Source organism: Podarcis pityusensis (genome assembly GCF_964106645.2).
Source record: "Podarcis pityusensis genome assembly, chromosome: 5".
Taxonomy (NCBI): Eukaryota; Metazoa; Chordata; class Lepidosauria; order Squamata; family Lacertidae; genus Podarcis; species Podarcis pityusensis.
The window spans coordinates 60,059,341-60,082,429 of record NC_138032.1 but is presented as its reverse complement, the minus strand read 5'-3'; the positions used below and the strand labels follow the sequence as shown (position 1 = coordinate 60,082,429).

General features: G+C 40.3%; 1 protein-coding gene across 2 annotated transcripts in view; it reads left to right on the top strand.

Moving 5' to 3' along the window:
- TCERG1L (transcription elongation regulator 1 like) overlaps positions 1-23,089 on the top strand; it is a 182,695-nt gene that overhangs the window by 106,218 nt on the left and 53,388 nt on the right. For both annotated transcript variants that reach the window (XM_081006332.1, XM_081006331.1), the window contains exon 5: positions 11,373-11,498. In XM_081006332.1, coding sequence (XP_080862458.1) covers positions 11,373-11,498 — 126 coding nt within the window. The remainder of the gene's footprint in view (positions 1-11,372; positions 11,499-23,089) is intronic.

Below are 23,089 nucleotides of genomic sequence, written 5' to 3'. Positions count from 1 at the left end.
ATATAAGCTAATTGGTTGAGAGGAAGCTCTATCTTTTATCCTCCTTTGAAACTTTGAAAGTTGCCTCTGATGTGTTTTTGAACAAGGGGCTCCTATATAAGTAGTCATCTGCCCCACCATTTTCCATTGTTTGGGCAGCACTTTAATCCTCTATCATCCCAGCTTCTAAAACCGAGCATCAATGAGACTAAAACATAAATAAAAGCACCAATTAGCCATTACTACCATAAAACACTCTCCATCTTCTTGTCACACAGGGTGTAAAAAGTACCTCTAATTGCAACCGAAGAATGTAGGGGGGATAATATCTATTGTGCTCTTCAAGCAGGGGACAAATGGAGGAAGCTCCAGGTCGGTGTTTTGAGTGGTTTACTCCTCATGATACTGCCCCAAAAGTAGTACATTAATTCTTATTTCTATTTAAAGGGAAGTTATCTTAGGAAACTAGCTGAAGTTCTTGTGGGTAGTAATGATATAATTCATTACGAGGTACAGTGGTACCTCTGGTTACGTACTTAATTCTTTCCAGAGGTCCGTTCTTAACCTGAAACTGTTCTTAACCTGAAGCACCACTTTAGCTAATGAGGCTGCCGCCGCGCCGCCACCACATGATTTCTGCTCTTTTTAAAAAAAAAAATTATATTTATTGAATTTTTTTTAGAATTACAAAAAAAAAACAAAGTAGAAAAAGAGAAAGAAAAAACAAAGAAAAAACAGACCACATCAAACAATACAAATTAATAAAAATCAAAATCAAAAAATAACACAACACGATCAAAAGACAAAAATATACCACAAACATTTAAAAACAAATCCAATATTCTCAAATCCTTAACTGTCATTACCTTCTTTCTTTGACCTCCTCCTCCTCCCTTTTTTTTTGTATCCTAGTTGTTAATTGTCGCAGCAAATCCTTTCCATATTTCATAATATTCTGTCATTACATTACCTTAATCTATTTTAATCTTATCTTACTATAAAAAAACCTTACAGCTTAAAACTTAAATCTTATTTTTACCAATTTCTCATAACCATAATATTCTTACATAATTCTTTAAACATTTTTGCTAAAGCCAAATAATTTCGTTCCAACATTTTTCTAACATTCATCAATTTTATAAAACAATCCTAATAAAAAAATAAAAAAAAATCCAATCTTCATCCAGCATCTCTTCCTCCTGGTCCCGGGTTTTGTCAGTCCTTTTTATCCCATCAATCTTGCGCATTAACCTGGTAATCTTATATCCGAGGCCCTTAAGTCCCTTCCATGTCCCTTCCGCGGCTCTTCTTCATATTTATAGCTGTATTTTCCTTTGTCTCCTGCTCCTTTCAGTCGTGGGAACTCCAGCTTAACAATATTTTTGACCCTTCTCGACAAATCAGCCCCTTTTCCATAGTCCACACTAAACTCCCTGTGGTATTTAAGAACATGTTTCAAAGTCCCTCCAAAATTAAGAGCCCCCACAACCCCAAACATCTCACGGCCCATTGCCAGACTTGAAAAGTCCAAACATCCCTGCATAGGGGGGTCTATCCAACCCCCCATTTCCAAACCAAACCAAACTTTATCTTTCCAAATTTGGCTTTTTCCAAGTTCATTTGTCAAATCCAAGAGCTCATGTTCCTGCTGGGCCACAGCTCCCTCCATCTCTGGCGCCCAAGATTCAGTAACATCCTCTTCCCTCATCTGTTCTGTCAGGGCGCACTCCTGATTTAATTCCTGGGTGGGCTCCATATAATTTCCCACTGCCTGTTCAAAATTTCTGATCGCATCAGTCATCAAGTCCGTCTTCTCATGTAGCTGTTCCAGTAGGGCACTTGTTTTACAGAGAGCACACAGCAGAGCTTCTGAATACATTGTCCTGCAAGGTCAGAAGTCTATTCCCACGATCGTAATCTGTAACAGCTGTAAGCTCCCCTATTCAGAATTGGTTACAGTTTCACAGGCTCCCTCTAGGGGAAAAACTTCTATTTGTTCTTTTCTTTTAAAGGCAGATCTAACAACAAAGTTTCCTTTTTCAGATATTTTGTCAATATTTGTTCCTTTAAAATGCGAAGGGGAACAATGGAATCACTATGTTTCTCTTCTTTTGGCTATCTGTCAAAAATGTTTGTCTCTGGTCAATGAGCTTCAAAAAAAGTCAGTCCTGACACCCCGCTCCAGGATCAAGACGGTGGAAAGTTACTTTGCTTTACACTCTCTTCTGCAGGTTTAAACAGTCCGGAACCCCCCCCCCCTTCTCCTGCTTCCGAAGGGGATTCAACAATTTAAAATGATGAAAGTTAATCCTTTACAAGCGATTTTCTGAGCTCTAGTTTGCCATGTCTTTGCTTTAATCTATCTACAAAGAAACGGAAGGCTGACTTCCTGTTTAGACCTTCCCATTTCAGTGGTAAACTTTTAAGTCCAATTTTCCTTTCTGCTCACAAGTCCTTATTTAAAGTCCAATTGTCCGAAATTTAAGTACTCACGGGTGATTATTTTAGAAGCCAAATTGTCCCAGGAAAAAGGCAGCGCTCTCCGGCAGCGGCTGTGCGGCTTCGCTCCACGGAAGAAGCAGTTGACTCTCAGCACCGCGCCACTTCCCCCTCTTCGCTCCGGAGCCCGTTAGTGGGTTCCTTTGCGGGTTGGGGGGGGCGCTAAAGGTGCCCGCCGAGTCCCATGGTCACAGGCTTCATCCGCCTGTGATTTTTGAAAGGGTCCCCGCTTCGCCGTAGCGGAAAAGACCCGTTTCCCGTGGAGCTGGTCCCTCCAGATCAGAGGGAGTCCGCCATTACCGATGGCGCCACCCCGGAAGTCCCTACATGATTTCTGCTCTCATCCTGGGTTAGATGAGTCTGTAACCTGAATCGTCTGTAACCCGAGGTACCAATGTATGCACAAAGCCACAGAGGAGTACTGCGATGAGCTGGGTCCAAGACTATGCTCTTGGACATCTGACCTTGCAGGACAATGTATTCAGAAGCTCTGTTGTGTGCTTTCTATAAAACAAATGCCCCTACTGGAACAGCTACATGAGAAGACGAATTTGATGGCTGATTCGATTAGAAATTTTGAACAGGCAGTGGGAAAATATGTGGAGCGCACCCAGGAATTAAATCAGGAGTGTGCCCTGACAGAACAGGCCCAACAGGAATCTGAGCTTTCGGATTTGACAAATGAACTTGGAAAAAGCCAGATTTGGACATAAAAAGTTTGGTTTGGTTTGGTTTGGAAATGGGGGGTTGGATAGACCCTCCTATGCAGGGATTTTTGGACTTTTCAAGTCTGGCAATGGGCCGTGAGATGTTTGGGATTGTGGGGGCTCTTAATTTTGGAGGGTTTTTGAAACATGTTTTTAAATACCACATGGAATTTAGTGTCGATTATGGAAAAGGGGCTGATCTGTCAAGAAGGGTCAAAAATATTGCTAAGCTGGAGTTCCCACGAGTGAAACGAGCAGGAGACAAGGGAAAATACAGTTACAAATATGAAGAAGAGCTGCGGAAGGGACATGGAAGAGACTTAAGGGCCTCGGATATAAGGTCACCAGGTTAATGCGCCAGATCGATGGGATAATAAGGACTGACAAACCCGGGACCAGGAGGAAGGGACGCTGGATGAAGATTGGATTTGTTTTTTATTTCTTTTTTTCATCACTAGGACTGTTTTATAAAATTGATGAATGTTAGAAAAATGTTGGAATGAAATTATTTGGCTTTAGTAAAAATGTTTAAAGAATTATGTAAGAATATTATGGTTATGAGAAGTTGGTAAAAATAAGATTTAAGTTTTAAGTTCCAAGGTTTTTTTATAGTAAGATAAGATTAAAATAGTTTAAGGTAATGTAATGACAGAATATTATGAAATATAGAAAGGATTTGCTGTGACAATTAACAACCAGGACACAAGGAAGGGGAGGAGGAGGAGGTCAAGGAAAGAGGGTAATGACAGTTGAGGAGTTGAAAATAATGGATTTGTTTTTAATTGTTTTTAAATTTTTGTGGTGTATTTTTGTTTTTTTTCTCTCTTATTTTGTGTATTTGTATGGTTGGAAGTGGCTTGTTTTTCTCTTTTTCTACTTTGTTTTCTTTTGTAATTAAAAAAAAAAATTCCTTCAATAAATATCATTAAAAAAAAAAAAAGACTACGCTCTGTAGGGAACACAAGGATGCATAATTGTACGACACCACTTGCTGCCATGTTTGTGAAGGCCAAATGGCAAAACAACTTCCTACATAAAAACATGGATGCTAAACCCAAAAGGGCAAGTATTAAGGCAGAAGGAGGAATAAGACGAAGATCTTCTGATCGTTCCCTTAGCTCAAGCATTTATGATGGCCAGACAGAATGATCCCCTCCCCCTCGTGCAATGTTCTGGGGGGTTTCCTGACACTCCAAGTGGATTTGGGAGATTAGAGGAGAGAAAGTTCCTTTGCACCAGCAGAAATCCTTCCACTAGCATGCCAGATTCATTGAATTTGGGCCGAATCATATTACTCTATGGGTCATCATCTTTGAAAAAAGCATTAAAGCACAATTACATAGTCATTTATATAGGGTATTAGGCTTTAATATTATATGCTATAATCTCACTTGCCCAAATAATGCCACTGAAAGCAGAACAACAGGTAGACAACTGAAGGTTCAGGGTTGAAATTCATCCCTCAAAAGCTTGCCATCTGGAACATATGAACATATAAAGCTAGTAGGGTCAGATCATTGATCTGCTGGCCTGGTGTCTGAGTGGCAGCAGCTCTCCAGAGTCTCACACAGAGGACCAGACCCACATCACCTGTTTCCTTCTATCTTTTACTGGAGACACCAACTAATGGATCCAGAGAACTTCTGAATGCAAAGTGTGTGCTTCACCACTGAGCTAAATATAACTTCTAGTCCCAAAGTTCCCTATCCAATACACTAGTGCACAGCTCAAGACACTGTTCCCCCTAGCTGTGACATATAAGCAAAAGGCTCTTTAAATGCCTGTCCTGAGTTGTGAATGGCAGAAACCAACATTGACAAAGCCATCCTGCTATTAAGGGGATTTTGAAAACACACCTGTTTGCACAGGCAAACCCCCTGATCTTTTGACCCCGGGTCTCCTGCTTTAATTGTTTTGCTTTTCTGTTTGAGTGGGATTGTTTCCTTGGGTATTTTAATTATGGTTTATATTTTAATGTCTGTGTAATTGGTTTTTGTACCTGTAAACCACTGTAGAAGCCTATTTAGGCACTAAACCGTACATAAACGGAATAATAATAAAGAATAACAGTTACTGTGCATCAGCTGTTCACTCCCACATGGAAGCCTAGAGAGATTAAATAGTGGTGAGAGAAGCTGGGGTGAGGGAAGTTATACACTGTTGGGGGTAAAGACAGTAGCAGCAAATGTGATGGGCAGTGGTGCTTCTCCTGACTGCTGAGTTTCTGCTACTTGCCAAGAGGGTCAGGGAGGGGAGGCTGGCACAGTGCAAATGCCCCAGGGGAGCCAATCCATTGCTCATGCTGATGCAGTTGCAACCTCTCCACTGCCTCCTGCGCCTCCTCACTCAGCTGTCAGGAGCTCAAGGAAGTGACACTGCCTGCCCATGTCTTGGCTGCTGCTGGAAAGAAGCCCTGGTTAGAACTAACATAGCCTCAGCCAGTGCTCAGTTGAAAAGGCGGTTGATGTTAAACCTTAGTTTTATAAAAGAGAACATCCAATGCTAGTTACATTTTTAGCACAGACTGCAACTCATATAACAAATCGCATATTGAAATATTGTCAAAGGAGATGGGAGTTATTTCTTAAAAGGCTATGAGTTAGTTATCAAGCAGTCTCCTTTTACATTCAACGATACGAAATGGCAGGGAAGTAATCACAACAAGAAAATTGGCCTAAAGTTTATAATAATAAAAAAGCACCCTGATTGCTTGGTTTATAGTTAGGACTTTTATGGATTATGCTTAGATATAATTTCAGCCCTCCGGGTTATATTCACTTCATTCTGAACGCTTCTCTTACATTATGACATTAAGCCAAATCCTTAGTGCTTATTTAGCATTTGAATTCTAAAGCAATCTATTGTAGAGATTGCTTTTTTATGTTCTTGTAGTGCTAAAGTGTGCAAATATTTATTCCTGAAAGGTTATGATTGCTCTAAATCAATCAAGCATATTGGGTGAGCATAAGGTATACTTAAATCAAGCAATTGGACTTTATCCATACATGGAAAATTTAAAAATATATACTTAAATGGGCTGTAGATACAAACTGTAAGTTAATTTTCACACAAGCATGCACACAACGAGAATGGCAAGGCTTATGTTAATATACCCAGCTGTAAAAAAAAGAAAAGAACAGAAGGCTTTACAGAAATGAAGCAAGATGTGGCAGAGTTTGTCTGAATAAGAGAAACAGTTTGACATAACTTGAAAAGACAGTGTAACCCTTTCAGAAGCATAAAGTAGTGCTATAAAAATTCCAGTATGTTATCTGTTCCTAAGCGCAGAACAGTACGTTAGTATAATGAAGAGGGAGAGTACCCTTTCAACTCATATAAACAATGAGTGGCACAGTTACCTTCCAGCCCACCCTCTCACGGAAGAACTGAAAACCACGTATTCATTTACCCATTCAAAAGCATTCCTGAAATGCTCTATAAAAACAATATCCATTAAAACAAAAACACAAAACCTATAACCGATGAAACAACAGTATAAAAACATAAAAGCAAATAAAAATAGAAATTTGGATAATGTTTTATGTGTGTGACTCTTCCAATCTTATATGTGTTTATAAGGTGTCTGAAGCAACTGCTGGTTGTAGCCTTGCATTTGGCTCTTGCCTCCCTCCCCAGGGGATGGCAGTTCTCTGAATACCAGTTGCTGGAAACCAAAGGAAGGGAGAGTAGTTGGCCACTGTGAGAACCTGATGCTGGACTAGATAGGCCATTGGCCTGATCCAGCAGGATCTTCATCTTACATGTTTCTGGATTTGGGATGGTGCAAGCCGATTCATCCAATGGTTTCCATTATCCTTTTGGGTTCAGTTCAAGCTGCTGGTGCTTCTCTGTAAAGCCCTTCTCTGCCTTGGGTCCTACATATTGTTCCTTCATCTGTCTCCCATGGCACCGTTGTCCTTCTCAGGCCCTGCTCTGAATTCCAGCACCGCATGAAGTAAAAACTGCTGCAGAGAGAAGCAGGATCATTATATTAATCACCCTGAGACTGTGGGATCAAGTTCCTGACATTTCCAGCCTAGGTTTCATGTTGTTTTGATGAGTGATGAATAAAGCATGAACTCTACTTGCCTCCAGTGCCCCAGTCAGTGTTACACGTGCAGCTCTGCGACTCTCTATTGCTAACACTGCTAAGAGGCAGCCTCCTGTTTGGGGCAAATCATTTTTGCTTCCATGGATTTGTCTTCTACAACCTTTTATCCATGCCAGAGGCTTATATAGCCCTGTTCCCTTATTTCCATGGATTTGTCCACTCAAAATGAGTTTTGAAAACCTTTGGCATCGATCGTCTATAGGCAATAATTAAAACTCTTCTGGGGAACACAAGGATATTAAGGAGTGAGCATGAAATTGTCATTTAGGCCTATCTGTAATATCATTGGTGGTGCTTATGAAATTATCTTATTAGCGCTTTTGTAGCAAGTGGAAATACACTTTGCTTGTTAACATCAAGGCTTGTAGACAATGTTACCAGCTTTAAACGCAACTAGGTTGTTCTTTCCTCCAATTTGAATTAAAGTTGCTTGAGGGAAATGTACCATAAGAAATGACAGTATAGATACAAGATAGATGAACTGTGGATAATGACATGTCTACATTGTTTCCCAAACCAACAGTGGGAGGATACTTGGTGCAGAGTAGACAGGAACATGTACACAACCTAACCATAGTTGAGACTAGTTACAGGTAGGAAGCTGTGTTGGTCTGCTGTAGTCGAAACAAAATAAAAAAATTCCTTCCAGTAGCACCTTAGAGACCAACTAAGTTTGTTATTGGTATGAGCTTTTGTGTGCATGCACACAAAAGCTCATACCAATAACAAACATAGTTGTGACTGAGAGCCTTAGTATTCACCTGTGCCACAATCCACTAGGGTGTGTTTGCGGGGGGGGGGTGTTGCTCCTTCTTATCAAATGATGCTCATGGTATCCACAGAACAAAGGCAGATTTAGGGAGCACAGCTGGCTCGGTCGCACATAACAGCTACTTAGATTAGTCTACTGTTCTCTACCCCTTTATATGTTATTTCTTGTTAGTCCTATGTATCTTTCTTGCATTTGTTGCATTTCTGGGCTTTACATATGTTTTCCCAATTCTACTGCCCTAAATTATGGAGTCTTTAAAAAAAATCCTAAGAAGTAGTAAAATGATTTATGATATCTCTTCCTCCCCTTTTTAAACCTGCCTTCATCTCATAAGAGGCTAGATACAGTGCTGGTTTATAGCCTGAATTCCAGCCTTGTCCTGTGAAAATGTAATTGATCCTATAAGAAACAATGCATTTAAAAGGCATGATAAAAACATTAAAAAAGGGGAAAGCAGTAAATACTGGACTGTTGGTGCCAAGTATGTGTGTTTTAAAGCTGACCAGTGCTCAAATTTATGGGGTGGAGTTTGGGGAGAAGGAAGCAGATCAATTTATTTTTATTCTAAAATGCTTAGGAAGAGTTGGGAGAGAGAGTTTTCCCTTCTCCCATTTCCCCTCATTCAGAACTGATTTGGATGTTGCTCACTTCCAGTGGAGGATGGGGAAAAAATGTTTCTGTGTGCTAGCTGGGATTGCTAGCTCCCTATCCCCAGTTGCTGTTCCTGACACTTCAGTAATTGAGATGAAATTCTTCCCCCTGCCCCCTGTAGCAGGATAAGCTTCACCTGTTTTATTTCTTCATGCGGATCTCCTTGAGAAATAGGAGTAACCTTCCTCTCCCCTCCATCCGTAGCAAGGCAGCAATCCTCACAGCAAACCATAATATCTGGATTGGATTCACCATCTAAAATAGCCCAGTTGCATGAAATGTTTCTACTCCAGTAGCAGCTGCCGGTATGGACACATGTTTGAAGTGATCCTTAGAAGACCGTGGTGTATTGGTGCATGTTATTAGAAACCATCAAAAAGCCCTGTGAAATTCATTCCGGTCTGCACCGTTTTCTCCCCCACCCCTCATCTCTACCCTGAAAACTGGTTTCTAGATTTGGGGGGAAGGGAAAGGGAATCAGAAACTTATTGCTCTCATCACCACAGCACTGAAGTTGCTGACAGGAAGAGGAAGAAGGCACTGCTCTCCCCCCCCCCTTTGTGGGGTATGTTGGTGGAAAACTGGGCAATCCAATGCCAGAGAATGTGGGCAGGTTTTTAACCAATGCAGCTAGAACACTATCCTAGAGCAGCAACATGGGAGGGGGGTTTCCAGCTGCCCTACGCTTTCCTCTTGGAAGCCTGATAAAAAGCTCTTGCAGGAAAAGGACTGCGAGCAACATCATGGGAGGGGAGGACTAAAGTGAAACTGTGAAGCTGCCTTCTTATTTTTGCTCCTGGATGCTGCATGTTGTTATAAAAACCACAGTTCAATTCTATACATATGTTACTCAATTTTTGTTTTGCTATGTTATTAGGAAATGGTTACTGCATTGTTGATTTGCTATGTTATTAGGAAATTGTTTTTGTAGTGTTGGTTTGAAATGCATCCCAGTTTCTTTGTTGTATGCATCTTTCAACATGATTTTTGTGTGTGGAAAAGTGGCATACAAACAGAATGAATGAATGAATGAATGAACCCCTGCCATCCATGGAAATTAATGCAGCCATTCACCCATAAAAGGATGCTGTGGTCATCTGCCACTATAATACACAGTGGTTTGCACAACTACTTTTTTAATTAATTAGAAACAAGAAGTCTGCATTGAGAGCAGTTGATTTACAGAGGCCGACATACGTGAAACCCTACAACGAATTTCAATAGATATCTAAGATTAGGGACTATTTTATTGATTTTTGGTCTTTAATTGTGTTTTTATACATTTATCTTTGTTTTGAATTGAATTATGATGGTTCTAGGTATTTATTTATTTTTTAGTGGAATGTGGATTTCAGCTTTGTTTTATTTTCAATTTTATTTGTACATCGGTTGAATAATTTTCCTTTTAATTGAGCATTTTATCATTCTTCTAAATGAATGAATGAATGAATGAATGTTTTGTGCACCCATGGGTGTGCAAAGATAAAGAAAGAGGATGCATATACTAAATGACAACATTGGTTTGAGGGTTCAACTAGTTCCTTGCCTGTTGCTATGCTACCCACTGAATATCAAGCCTTCCCAGTCTGGATCCTGGATCTTCATTCTTTGCCACAATTTTAGAAGTGGATTTATTTGCACAGATAGGATTTTATATTCTGGCATGTGGATTATTCTGGAGGATATGCCATTTTCAATCTGCCTTCAAACACAAAGGAAAAAACAGCTGCTGAGGGTGGAGTAAGCATACATCTATAACCAAGCTGAGTCATGAAATGCCTGAATTAAAAACTTGAGCAGCATTGACTATTATTGGACATGAAGATTGGTCCTGTCTTTTGGCCCTATTGGTGGTGACTGTGATGGCGGTGGTAAGAGCAAAACTGACAAAGAGGAGATGGCTGGTGCCAAACCATTATTAGCTAAACAGCCTTGGCCCGGTATACCTGAAGGAATGTCTCGTTCAGCCTGGACGCTGAGGTCCAGCTCCGAGGGCCTTCTGGCAGTTCTCTCACTGCGAGAAGTGAGGTTACAGGGAACCAGGCAGAAGGCCTTCTCAGTAGTGGCGCCCTCCCTGTGGAACGCCCTCCCATCAAATGTCAAGGAAATAAACAACTATCTGACTTTTAGAAGACATCTGAAGGCAGCCCTGTTTAGGGAAGTTTTTAATGTTTGAAGTTTTATTCTGTTTTTAATGTTCTGCTGAAAGCTGCCCAGAGTGACTGAGGAAACCCAGCCAGATGGGCAGGGTAGAAATAATAGTAAATTACTGTTATTGTTACTAAGCTGAAATTCAAAGGTGGGCTAGATTTGGGAGTTCTAAACTGGAGAATGTCCTTTCTAAACCCCCTCATCTATTTCTGAAACTCTTCTGCATCCCTTCCACTGGCTCCTTTTTCTGCTATTCAGTGAGGACTCCTCAGATTGGATGTATTTTTTACAGCAAGATGGGAGTAAAAATGAAGTGGGTTTATTTATTTTTCAAGAAATGTATTCATGTAAATATTATAATTGTGTTGTAAAATATTTGCTAAGAAATAGTAATTGCTAACAGCATCTGATGATGCTCAAAGTTAAAAAAAAAAAATTGAGAAAGAAAAAAAGGGGGGGAGGAACCAGATTAGTAATGTGCTCATTATGGGTTTGCTTGCAGGTGCTGCTTCTAGGATGGATACCCGAATGACTCCTCTGATGCCAACTCAAGTCACCAGGGTAGCGGCTATCTCTTCACCAGCTGTGACATTCATGGCAACCAATTTGGTGGATCAGACATTAACAGGTGTGTTTCTGTTTCGCTCTCCTGGTTATACTGCTACAGCATATGTTGCATATTTGCATATTTTTCAACCAGATACTTTCCCACAGCAATAAATGCCACAGTAATAAATTGAAAAGCCCTTTTAACAGAAATATTTGTAAATGGTGCTGAATGTATCGTGGTTACACACAACAAGGGATCCAAAATATATACAAATCAGATACATTTTTACATATTCTGTTCCAGAGCATTGCATCAGAGGGTGATATTGCCTTTTGGAGCATTAGCATATTTTTATTTATTTATTTGGCAAGATTTATATACCACTTCATTAAATAGTAATAATTGGTTTTCAATGTCACCTCATGTGCGATTTGTTGTTATTTAGTCGTGTCTGACTCTTCGTGACCCCATGGACCAAAGCATGCCAGGCACTCATGTCTTCAATAGCCCTCTTCAGGCATCTATCTCAACCCATAGGGGTTAAATTTTGGTGCCCCTCAATTGGCTGCTGCTGCTGTTGTTGTTACCCTTCCCATTTGGCTGGTTTATCCCGGGTTGATGTGACTGACCTTTGGGTTAGAATGTTTGTAGGAATGGTCATTTTTTGAGCTTTTATTTTTGTCTGCAGGTTAGTGGGTGGGAATATAATTTGATTTGATTAGTGTTCTGGGGCTGCCATTTTTGTTAGTATATTGTTTGATTTCATATTGAGTTGTATTTAAGTGACTTATTGTTTCATTGCAATTCAGTGTTGTTCCTTGAGCTGGGATTGTGTGAACAATGAAGAGTGGCTTACAAGTAATTTAAATGAATAAAGGGGTAGAGGGGGGTGGAGACATTCACACTAATTAAGTTCCTGTGGGGGGGAAAGTGGTTAGTGTAGGGTTGCCATATTTCAAAAAGTGAAAATTCGGACACAAAAGTTGTTGAGTTATTTTAAAAGAAATTCAAGGAAATTTACACTTCCAACATGGGCTGCCATACGTCCACATTTTCCCAGACATTTCAGAGATTTCCACCCAAATGTTTTTTATGAGGGCCAAATGCAGGGTATGTCTGGGAAATTCTGGACGTTTGGTAACCCTGTTTGGCTCCTCAACAGTAGTTTTTCCAGTTCCACAAGTTTATTGTTGGAATTTGTTGGTATGGAATTAGCCATATTTCTTATTGCTGCAGTGTTCATTGGTGCCACAAGCATCTAGGTTTCATTATATATCAGCTGGTTCATACATGGAATACAGCTGCAGCAGTATTGGCCACAGGCAGAGACACACCCCAGTTTGGTGTCATCCACAAATTGGATGATCCCTCAACACCTTCATCCAAGCCAATTATAAACATGTTGGACAACAACAGGCCCAGGACAGAATCCTGCATCCCTTCCTCTTGTTAAAGAGAGGCAACTGTTTCAGGCATTGCATTATGACTGCAAAGGATGTCAAGAAAGTAGAAGTGTATGTGTGGACAGCTGACTGCTTACAATACTCTCCAGCTGCACCAATTTAACACATACAGTGTCTGTCTTTTCCTTGCATATGTTTTGATGGGTATTTAGTCTTTTCCCAGTTGCTGGAGATTACCCGTCAGTTGGACTGCCACTCTGTCACAATAGTGTGTATTTCACTGGAGAAATTAATGCCACAACATCGTCAATGTGTTCTGAATTTTGAAATGCTAAAAACATTCGTCTTTTAGGAGTGGTATTATTTGCAGCAATGAAATGGAACAAATTTAAGCAACCTACATGCGAAAGGTGATTTTGAATATTTTGAAGAGATGCTTATTTTGATGGCTTCACAAAAGCGCTTCTTTTATTGGACATCCTCCCGTTGCAGTGTCCCTAAACCGTTGTTTGCTTTTTGTGAAAGAAATGTGCATAATTTTCTCTGCCAGTGCTTGGAGGGCACGACTTTGGATTTCAATACATTCCGTAGAGCCTGAGATGGACATCTTTAAATAATTTCCTGGATTCATGTAGAGCAAGGCATTTCTTGGCCACATATAACTTAAAATTTACATTAAATGAATGCTACCAAGAAATGTATCAAGATGGATGTCATCATGCCTAGGAGACAGTATATATTATTTGAGTTTCAGGATCCAGATATCAGTTATTCAAGTCTGAAAGGTGACATTGTTATCAGGAAGCAATTGAAACAGAGATGTAATCTGGACAGATTTCAGAGCATCTTGCTGGGAACAGACAAATGTTAGCATTTCTCCCACTCCTGTTTTTCCTTATCTGTCACTCATAGGTCATATCCTCTATTTCTTCCGACACAGACCCCACACACCCCACTCTGGTGTCATTTTCCTAACTGCCTTTAGCTATTCTTCCTTTTTGCTAGGGGTGGGGGAGACCTTTGGTTCAGTTCACATTTTGTTTGAACTTTTGTAATTCACACTTCCTGAATCAACACACACATGGAAATTCAACTCTCCTTCAAAATTTGCACTTCTCCAAATGTTGTGATTTATTTCTCCAACCAAAAAACTGGCATAAAAATATATGTGATAAGGGGAAAATGTCATAAAAATGCATATATTGCTGAAAACAAAGACTCATACTGAGGGAAATGGCAAAAAAGTATTTTAGGCAAAATTGCAAAAAAAATAAATAATAAAGTTGGAGAAATGTGCGCTAAAATGCTGGCAAATGTTTGTGGTTTATTTATTTTTTAGTTCCAGCCTACTGCAAAAACATGAGAAACCAAAACGGATAGATTCCTACCTTTTGCTGTCCCCTATCATGTTCAGTTTTCCATCTTAATGTCTTCTTCCATATTGGTCTGATATTTTTTTTTAAAAAATTGCTTTATAAAGCAATATTTGTATTAAAAAAAAAGGAAAGAACTCTGCAGATCCTGAATTAAGGAGCAGGAACTGCCAATGTAGCTCACCAGCCAAGTATTGCAACCTGGTTTTCTGTGTGTTTGGCCTCAAATTTCAAAAACAGGGGGTTGTCAATCACCTGGCTGATGAACTGTATCAGACTTGATGGATCTTAAGATGTACAGACTTGCTGTAAATCAAGAAAATGATTGTTTGAGCCCCACTCCTTGAAACAGCAGTTTCCCAGCACCGAAGCTGTTCTCTGTAGTAGCTATGAATCAGGGGTGAGGAACATTTTTCAGCCCAAGGCCTGCATCTTCTTTTGGACATCCTTCTGCCAGTAGAAAAAGTGGACACAGCAACAAATGTGGTTCTTACCTTTGTGCAGTAGGCTACATTTCAGCAACACAAAAATTAAAGTGCTCTCTCGCTTTCTCTCTCTCTCTCTGAGACACACTCTTCTCCATATTCCATCTAGGCAAGCGAAAGGCAAGGAAACAGTTCAAGGACACATTCCAAATAGACAAAAGCACTCAAAGAGGATGCAGAGCAGGGCTAGTAAGGTGTGTGATCTAGGAAGAGGGCATGTGGTCCAGGCAGACTCCCCAAGTGCTAGCTAAGCCTGGAAAGATACTGACATTCCTGTTACTGTATAAAATATAGCTGCAATAGCTAGCAATAGCTATTAATTGCTCCAGTTTCCTCTGTGGGGCTCACCACTTGGATTCCAGCTCCTCTTTCTCCCTGTTGGGTCAGAGGGCAGATAAACAAGCCTGTTGAGCCCTGTTCCTATGTACTCATGTGCAGGGCCATTCACAATTTGAATCAAGCTGAAGTCTTGGCCCCATTTCTAAGATTGCATCTGTAGGCTAATCCTGCTCCTGACCTCCATGCCTTGCATACAGTGCAAATGAGATCCTATGTGCGAGCCACATAGGATGACTGTGCTGAACATATGGATGTTGGAGGACAGTGTTAACCAAGGGATGTGACATCAGGGCCAGGACACTGCTCATGCTTCAAACTGTGAGTAACTCATGAACAGGTGGTTGGAGGAGGATTCACCCATCACATGCTGTTATCTAACCAGTCAGCTACCAACATCTGTGAATATCCATGAGGTCTTAAGGTGGTGGGAGGTGGTTCCACTGAGGTTCAATTGACCCAGATCCTCTAAAACCAATAGGCAGCTGCATCACTAAAACACAGCTGTTCTCCAGTAGTGGATTATTGTGATCTGGAATCTATCGGCTGCATATTATGGAAGGGATTGTGCTCCATTTTGTCCCAGGAGGATTGTAATGGCTTGGAGAACATTATTTGCACTCAGTGGAGAATTACTGTGTGTACACATTGTGACATGATGTACACATTGTGTACACACTGTGTACACTAATCCAAAGTGTGTATTTTTGGAGGAGATGTTTATGTTGTAAATGATACCTAAACAGAGCTAGCAAAGGAAATGTCTCCACTGTTTTGCCAGAATGAAGATGAACAGCGAGGACTAAAAATGTAGCGCAGTTTCAATAGCATTGTGTTGTCATGCAGAAATCCATTAATGGATATATGGGCATCCCTGGTTTCTCTGTATGTGGCATCTCTTCAAAAGTAGGCTCTTTTGATTTATTGTTTGTAATCTGTATATCATTGTCTCTTGCACACATGATTGCTCCCTGCATTCTGCCATTAATCACACTGTTTTTTAGCAGAGGCATCAACACAAATGCTTGCAGTGATGTGCTTCACTTTTCAACAGGAAGGAAGCTTTTCAATCATTAGCTATTCATTTCTCAGACATTTGGCTATGTTTGTCACCTGAGAAGTTATGTGCTTTGGGGTCCTACAAATCTATCCTCATGAATAACTAAAATGTACATTTGTTTGTTTCCTCACTGAAAAGAGTTTCTTTTGAAAACATTGCAAAAACATGACCATCAGCATACGAAAGCTTCATAAAGATCATTGGTGTGATAGAGTAAGCTATCAACTCTATTACTCGTTCTGTTAATTCACGTTATGATGACTTTCAGTTGATGGATTACCGATATTTTATTCATCATGGCATGGAATACTTTGGCTGCATTAAGCCTTTTGGTCAGAATCATTTCTTGTAAATACTGCCATGAAGTTTGATCAATAGTTCCCTTAAATCAAACCAGCAGCTTTGTAACAAGCTGTTTGGAAATCATCATTGTTCAGTACAATGTATGTTTGCTTGTAAGATTTTATTTAGTGCCCAACTTCCCTAATATACCTTCCTTAAGATTTATGGTTATGTCTGGTAATGACACCAAACTTGGCAAAACCCTGAAAACTTGGAGCATAAATTGGCACATTCACAAAACTCGGCAAACTGCCATGAAGCACCTCCATGGCTGGTAGTTCTTGTCTGGCTTAGATTTCAGTCTGAGCCACAGATGAAATAGTTGCTTCTGTCCAAGCAAAATGCAGGGAACCAGACTGGAATGGATTCAAATAACCATCACACAGGTTAGTTTGAGAAGCCATTATGTACCATATACCTGCCCATCATCAAGTGATCTCTGGGCATCTCACAACAAAAAGGTATAGCACTCATGAAATAAATCAAAATTTTTTAAAAACAGTGTGATACAAAAACAACACGCCATTTCCCTTCTCCACTTACTGTTGACCAGTGCTTTTAGATGACTACATCCCCAAAAGCTGGTGGAAAAGGAAAGATTTCAGCTGGTGCTGAAAAGTAACAAAAGCAGGCAAGGGGAATCTCGGGCCCAGGAGCAAAATGTTGTCCTTTTGGTCTCTTTATCTGGCTCCAAGACTGTTTGCAGCCCATTGGTCTGGCCGGAATGTGTCCCTGAGCTCTGATAATGCTTCTTGCCTGTCTGGATGGAAGATAGAGAGAGACCAGCTTTCACTACAAAGGAAAATTTGTACATTTGTTGCTCCGCTCACTTTTGCATCTTGCCCCTCACATCACTGGCATGTGATACCCACCCCCAGAAGATAGCCCTGAAGGGAATGTGGCCCCTGAACTGAAATCGGTTCTCCATCCCAGAGCTATAGTTTTCACTGTTGCTGAAGCATTGGTTTGGTTTGAAATTGAATGTTTTATGCTACTGTTTTAGTCATTTCTGCTTTATTTTTATGGCTTTGTTCATGTGGAACCTTTACCTTCAAATGTGGCATTCAAATATTATAAACAAATAATGTTTTGTGGTTATTATCCACATCTGTCCAGCACAAGGTACCATGTTAAGACATATACATTTGTATAAGTAGATAGATAATAGATTAAGAAGTGATTGCTCTTAATTACTCTCAGCTGAATTTGAGAATTGTTTCCACTGAAGAGCATTGTGTTGGAACTATTAGGAAAGTTTGGATGGAGTGTTTGATATCTGGATAGCCCTGCCAAGTGAAATGAAGCAAGGAGAGGGCCTTTTAAATGTTGGCACCCTCACTATAGAATATTGTCCCCAGAGATGCTCATCTGGATCCTTTTGTAGAGCCTTTCTAATTCAGCCAGGATTTTAATTGCATTTTAAATCAGCCTTGGACTTGTTGCAGTTTAGTGTGGTTCTCAATGCTAATTGTTTATGCTGTCTCAGAAGAAAGGATGTATTCATTTATTTATTCATTTACCGTATCTTTTTAATACTGTTTTGTAAGCTTTACCAATGCTATATACATTGAATAACTGAACTCACAAGCCACTACTTGATGCTATAGTGATAAAAGCTCTAACAGTAGTAGCTGTTGCTCATTGCAACTTCTGGGGGGGAAGACAGGGAGCCCAACCGTAGGTGAAGGCAGAGCCAATTGATACCAGTTTTGACCCCATCTTCTTCCCTACTGAGTTCTAGAAGGGCAACACTGCCTAGGATTGGCCTTGTTTTGTGGAATAAAATCCCTAAACATCACAGCACATGTTTGAAAGGCATGGGTTCTTGAAAAAGATTACATTTGTTGATCTATTCTACTAGTAAATTGCTGCCTGTCCTTTAAAAACCCATGTCCACCTTCACTCCAGCTGCACAGACCAGCTATGAATATAATAAGTTACAAGCCATATCTGCACAGTGGAAGCTAAAGTGGTAAATGATTGTAAAATTGCTCACCTCAGTCCATGCAAGTGTGCAAAGGTCTGTGGGAAGCATTTAGCCTTTCCTACTGTACCACTGACAGTAAACCAAACCTGCAGTTCTTCCACTCATTGCTGAAGAACAAGTCATTGTGTTGAAAACATGGGATGGCACCATGCTCATCATGGTGTGGAACATCTACTGCACTAGAAACTTAAGTTCAAAATGGCTTGTCTGAGAACAGAGAATCTGCCAGAATCAGAGTAAATAAATTTGCCAGACAAAATGAGTGCACTTTTTTCACAATGTTTTCTTCTTCCGGCAGGTGTAAATATTCTTCTAGGGGAAAGCTTCCTTCCCTGTTACAAGCAATGGCTTTTTAAAAAAACAAACAAACACCACCAACAACCTATTTTCCTGTCTAGTAGCATGGCTGCATTGTTAGATTTCAGCCTAACTTTGTTTCTGCTACACTGTAGTTAGATGATCATTTTTCAATAAGATAACAACTGAATTTCTTTTCATTTTCAGCATAAGATTATGACATAATATTAAATACAGCTTTTTTCAGTTTCAAAACCAGACAATGGTTGAGAATAGCTTGATAGGTGGGAAGACATCATTGAAACCTCCAAATGGCAAGAACCCAGCTAAGAGGCAGAGTTTGAATACTGTTACCCAGTTAAATAGAAGTCTTTTTTAAATGTTAAACTCTTCATATATAACAAAATAGTATGGATTTAGTTGCTGGGAGGCAGTTTCTGCTTATGTAACAGAGCTTTAGAAGTCCACTTCAAACAGAGCAACTTAGGCCATTTGGCCAGAGATGCTTGAGGAATTCAGTCTTCGTAAATTTCAGTACAAGATGACCTGATTCGCACCTCTTGGATGAATGTGCAAATTGGAATGTAGCTACCCACTGGATTTCAAATTTATCCAATGTTGTGATGCAGTTCTTGGAACTTTTTAAACATTTGCTGTGCAGAGCACAGGAAACAGCCTTTCACTATGCTGGACCATTAGTCCAAATGCCTCCAGGTTTTCAGGCAGTTTTTCCAAGCTCTACCTGGAGATGCCAAGCATTGAACTTCAGGTCTTCTGCATGCGAACAATATGCTCTTTTTCTGAGGGGGAGAGAAAGAGAATACACATTTAAAATAAGCATTAACCAGAAGATACACATTAAAATACATTTTCAGATTATTATTTTTTAAAAAGAAACCGATAGATTAATTAAATGGAACAGAATTGTAGGTTCATACTTGGCACTGACTAGACATAGACAAATTTGCCTGCACTTATATTTGGCAAGCTTCCCCTTTGACATCAGATGTTGACACAGTAGTAAGAAGTGAAGTGAAATAATGCCCATTTACATCACAAAGACCTCATAACCCACCTACTTTCAGCAGCCAGAAACATCATAACCAGACACTGGAGAGACCTGTCAGGAGTAAGCATGGACCAATGGTACCAAATAGTATGGGAAACAGCCTTACTAGAAAAATTAACCAATAAAAAGAAACTGACACAGGGACAAATAGAAGAAGACGCATTCACCCCATTCTGGCTCCCCTTTATCACATACACAGCCCAACAAGATAATGACAAAAATCCACCAACAGCATACAAATCAATATGGCTAACCTGATCCAAAACACCCACCCACCCCACTCACACATGGAAACAAAGCTCACCACAGCCAATCACAAATGAACAACCACACCCTAGGCCAGCCCCAACCTCTCTCACCCCAAAGGAACACAAGTGAATAGCAGAGAACCTGTACAAGTGACGCTGACACAAAACCCCACATATATTAAGTAAAATAGAAACATTGCCACCCCCACTCACCTTCCCCACCCCCTCTTTCCCCCTTTTCTTCCTAATGTCTCAACAAATGAAACTGATCTGTAAAAAATGTTACTTGGGGGAAAAAGAGACATTGCACATACTTTTGTAAACAAAGAAAATCGCTAATAAAAATACATTTTAAAAAAGAAGTGACATCTGAGAGCCCTAGTGCACACATAGAAGCCATTGTACATCTCCACAAATGTCTTTTGGTTGAATCTTTTTGTTTGATCATGCAAATCAATACTTCTTCAGATAGTGTTAGGGCTTGACGCTCTGTGTTTCTCTTGCTGAGCTTGACACCACAGCACAGTTATGGTAGAGACACATATTTCTTTTCGTTTTGTTTTTTAAAAATTGATAACAGGGACTGAACTGGAAAAGTTTCTCTCTTTTTGCTGATCCTTTAGCAGCACTGCAAAAGGAGAAAATGACTACCTCTTCCTTAAACTGTATATTTGTGAACACTTTGCAAGTTTAAGGGAGGCAGTGGCAGAGCAATCCCTCCCTTTCTCTCATGTGACTAATCTTCAAATGCTTTGCTGAAAGGTGGGGGGGGGGTCATGCCACCCCTTTAAACTTACAAAAGTTTTGCAAACTGGCAATTTAAAGCAGACAATCCACAGTGCAATGGACTCCAAGATCCTTCCTCCTCTCTAAGCATGAACTGCTATGTGGCTGGTCCAAGAAACACTTTTCTCACTTCATAGTTCCTTCATTTACAGTCAGTAACATCATTGCACTTCCTTGCTGGTCTGAGAAGGTGATATTCTTGGAGAAGGTGATGGAGAGAGTACCTGAAAGCATTTTTAGACGACACAGATTCATTTGTTGTTGTTGCTGCTGCTATTATCATCATCATCTCACTCAGGTTGAGGACTCAAGTTGGTTTACACAAATTAACTCAACATAGATAAAATACAAAAATCTAAAAATATTTAAAGGATAGTCATTATAAAGCAACTAAACCCTAATAAGATTAAATCAATACAAAAACAAATTTCTTAAAATGTGACAGCCACAGCCATACCTTGGCCTGGAGAGCTCGTCTACAGTAGTTCAGGCACTGATGACTTGAAGGTTGGACTACTGTAATGCACTTGATGTGGGGCTTCCCTTGGGCTTGATCCAGAAGCTGCAGTTAATGCAGAATGCTACGGCATGGCTGATGACAGGAGTGGGACCCTGTTAGCATAGAACACCTCTGCTCAGAGTTCTCCTCTCAGCAAAGATATTGTAGAGCTGGGAAAGGTTCAGAAAAGGGGATGGAGAAACTCCTCTCTGAGGAAAGATTTTCTAGTTTATAGAAAGAAGCAAGTTAGAGGGAGCATGTTAGAGGTTTATAAAATTTTGCGTGGTGTGAAGAAAAGCTTTTCTTCCTATCTCACAATACTAGAACTTAGGGGCTTCCAATGAAGCTGAACATTGGAAGACTCATGATAGGCAAAAGGAAGTGTTCCTTCACACTGCACATAGTTAAGCAATGGAATTTGGCTGGTTTTAAGAAAAGCTTAGACAAACTCATGGAGGAGACTAGTGATGATGGCTAATTCTGCCTCCACTGTTGGAGGCAATTGCTGGGGAAAGCAGGTGGGGAAAGTGCTGTTATGCTCAGGTTCTGTTTATTGGTTTCCCATGGCCATGTGGTTAGCCACTGTGAGAACAGAGTGTTGCACCAGATGGGCCTTTTGGCCTAATCCTGCAGGTTCTTCGTGTATTCTTATGGGAATAAAATGGAGAGGGAGGAGAACTGTGTATGTCACTTTGAGCTCCTCAAAGGAAAGGTGGGGTAGAAATGTGAGAATAAATACAATACAAAACAAAATACATGAAAAATCTATTCTGTGTATGTTGTATTATTCCTATTCAATTAATCTGGACTCTATAAATCCTCAAGTGTTGCAATATTCTAGCTGCTTGTATTACCACAATATACAGCTTTCGAGCTGGAGATTATTTGTGGAAGAGCGCAAAGTAAGGAATACTGAGACGTGTCATAGAGCGCTGCAGTTTGAGCCCTCCGAGAGCAATTGAGTAGGCTCAGCTCAGCTAGAACAGGCAAAGCACCAGAGCCAATTATGTGTGTAAAAAGCCTTGGGTATGCAGGTTTATTTGCACATCTCTGTAGCCATTGCCGAATCAATGACTGTTAAAGGAGTATTTCTTTCCAATGAAAGCGGCTCCAGCTTTCCTATCGTCTCGCATACTCTCTTTCCAGCAGGCACATTAGGCACATATGTTCAAAATATTTTCATCAATCGCCTTGCAGTCTGTAAACAACGTGTTGATTTGTTAGCTGCTCCTGCAGTCTTAGAGAAGAAAAGGAATGGGTATCAGAGGCTTTAACCAAGCTGAAAATGCATACCTTGCTGTGTATAAGCAAACCAGGAACGGTTCATTTGCAGTGCGCATAACCATGGTTGTGAAGCTGACAATACTGAGTATTTGACATCATAACCTAAATCGGTGGGGAGGGGGGTACCTTTTTCATTCTAAGGCCAGATTACTGGCAGGGGCATTCCATCAGTGAGTGGAGCCAGACCCCAAAGCTATACCCCAGCACAAACACAAATACAAAGATGCACACATGCAGAGTCAAAAATATCTCTCTGACCACCTCTCATCAGCTAGTACTTTGCTGTGACTATCAGAAATACTGCACATAAAGTAAAGAGGCTGCTTTGTGGCTCTCTTGACCTTATCTGTGAAATAAATTATATAAGAAGAACCTGCTAGATCAGGTCCATGGCCCATCTAGTCCAGCATCCTGTTCTCACAGTGGCCAACCAGATACCTATGAGAAGCCCCACAGCAGGACCTGAAGGCAACACCAACTCTTTCCACTTGTGATTCCCA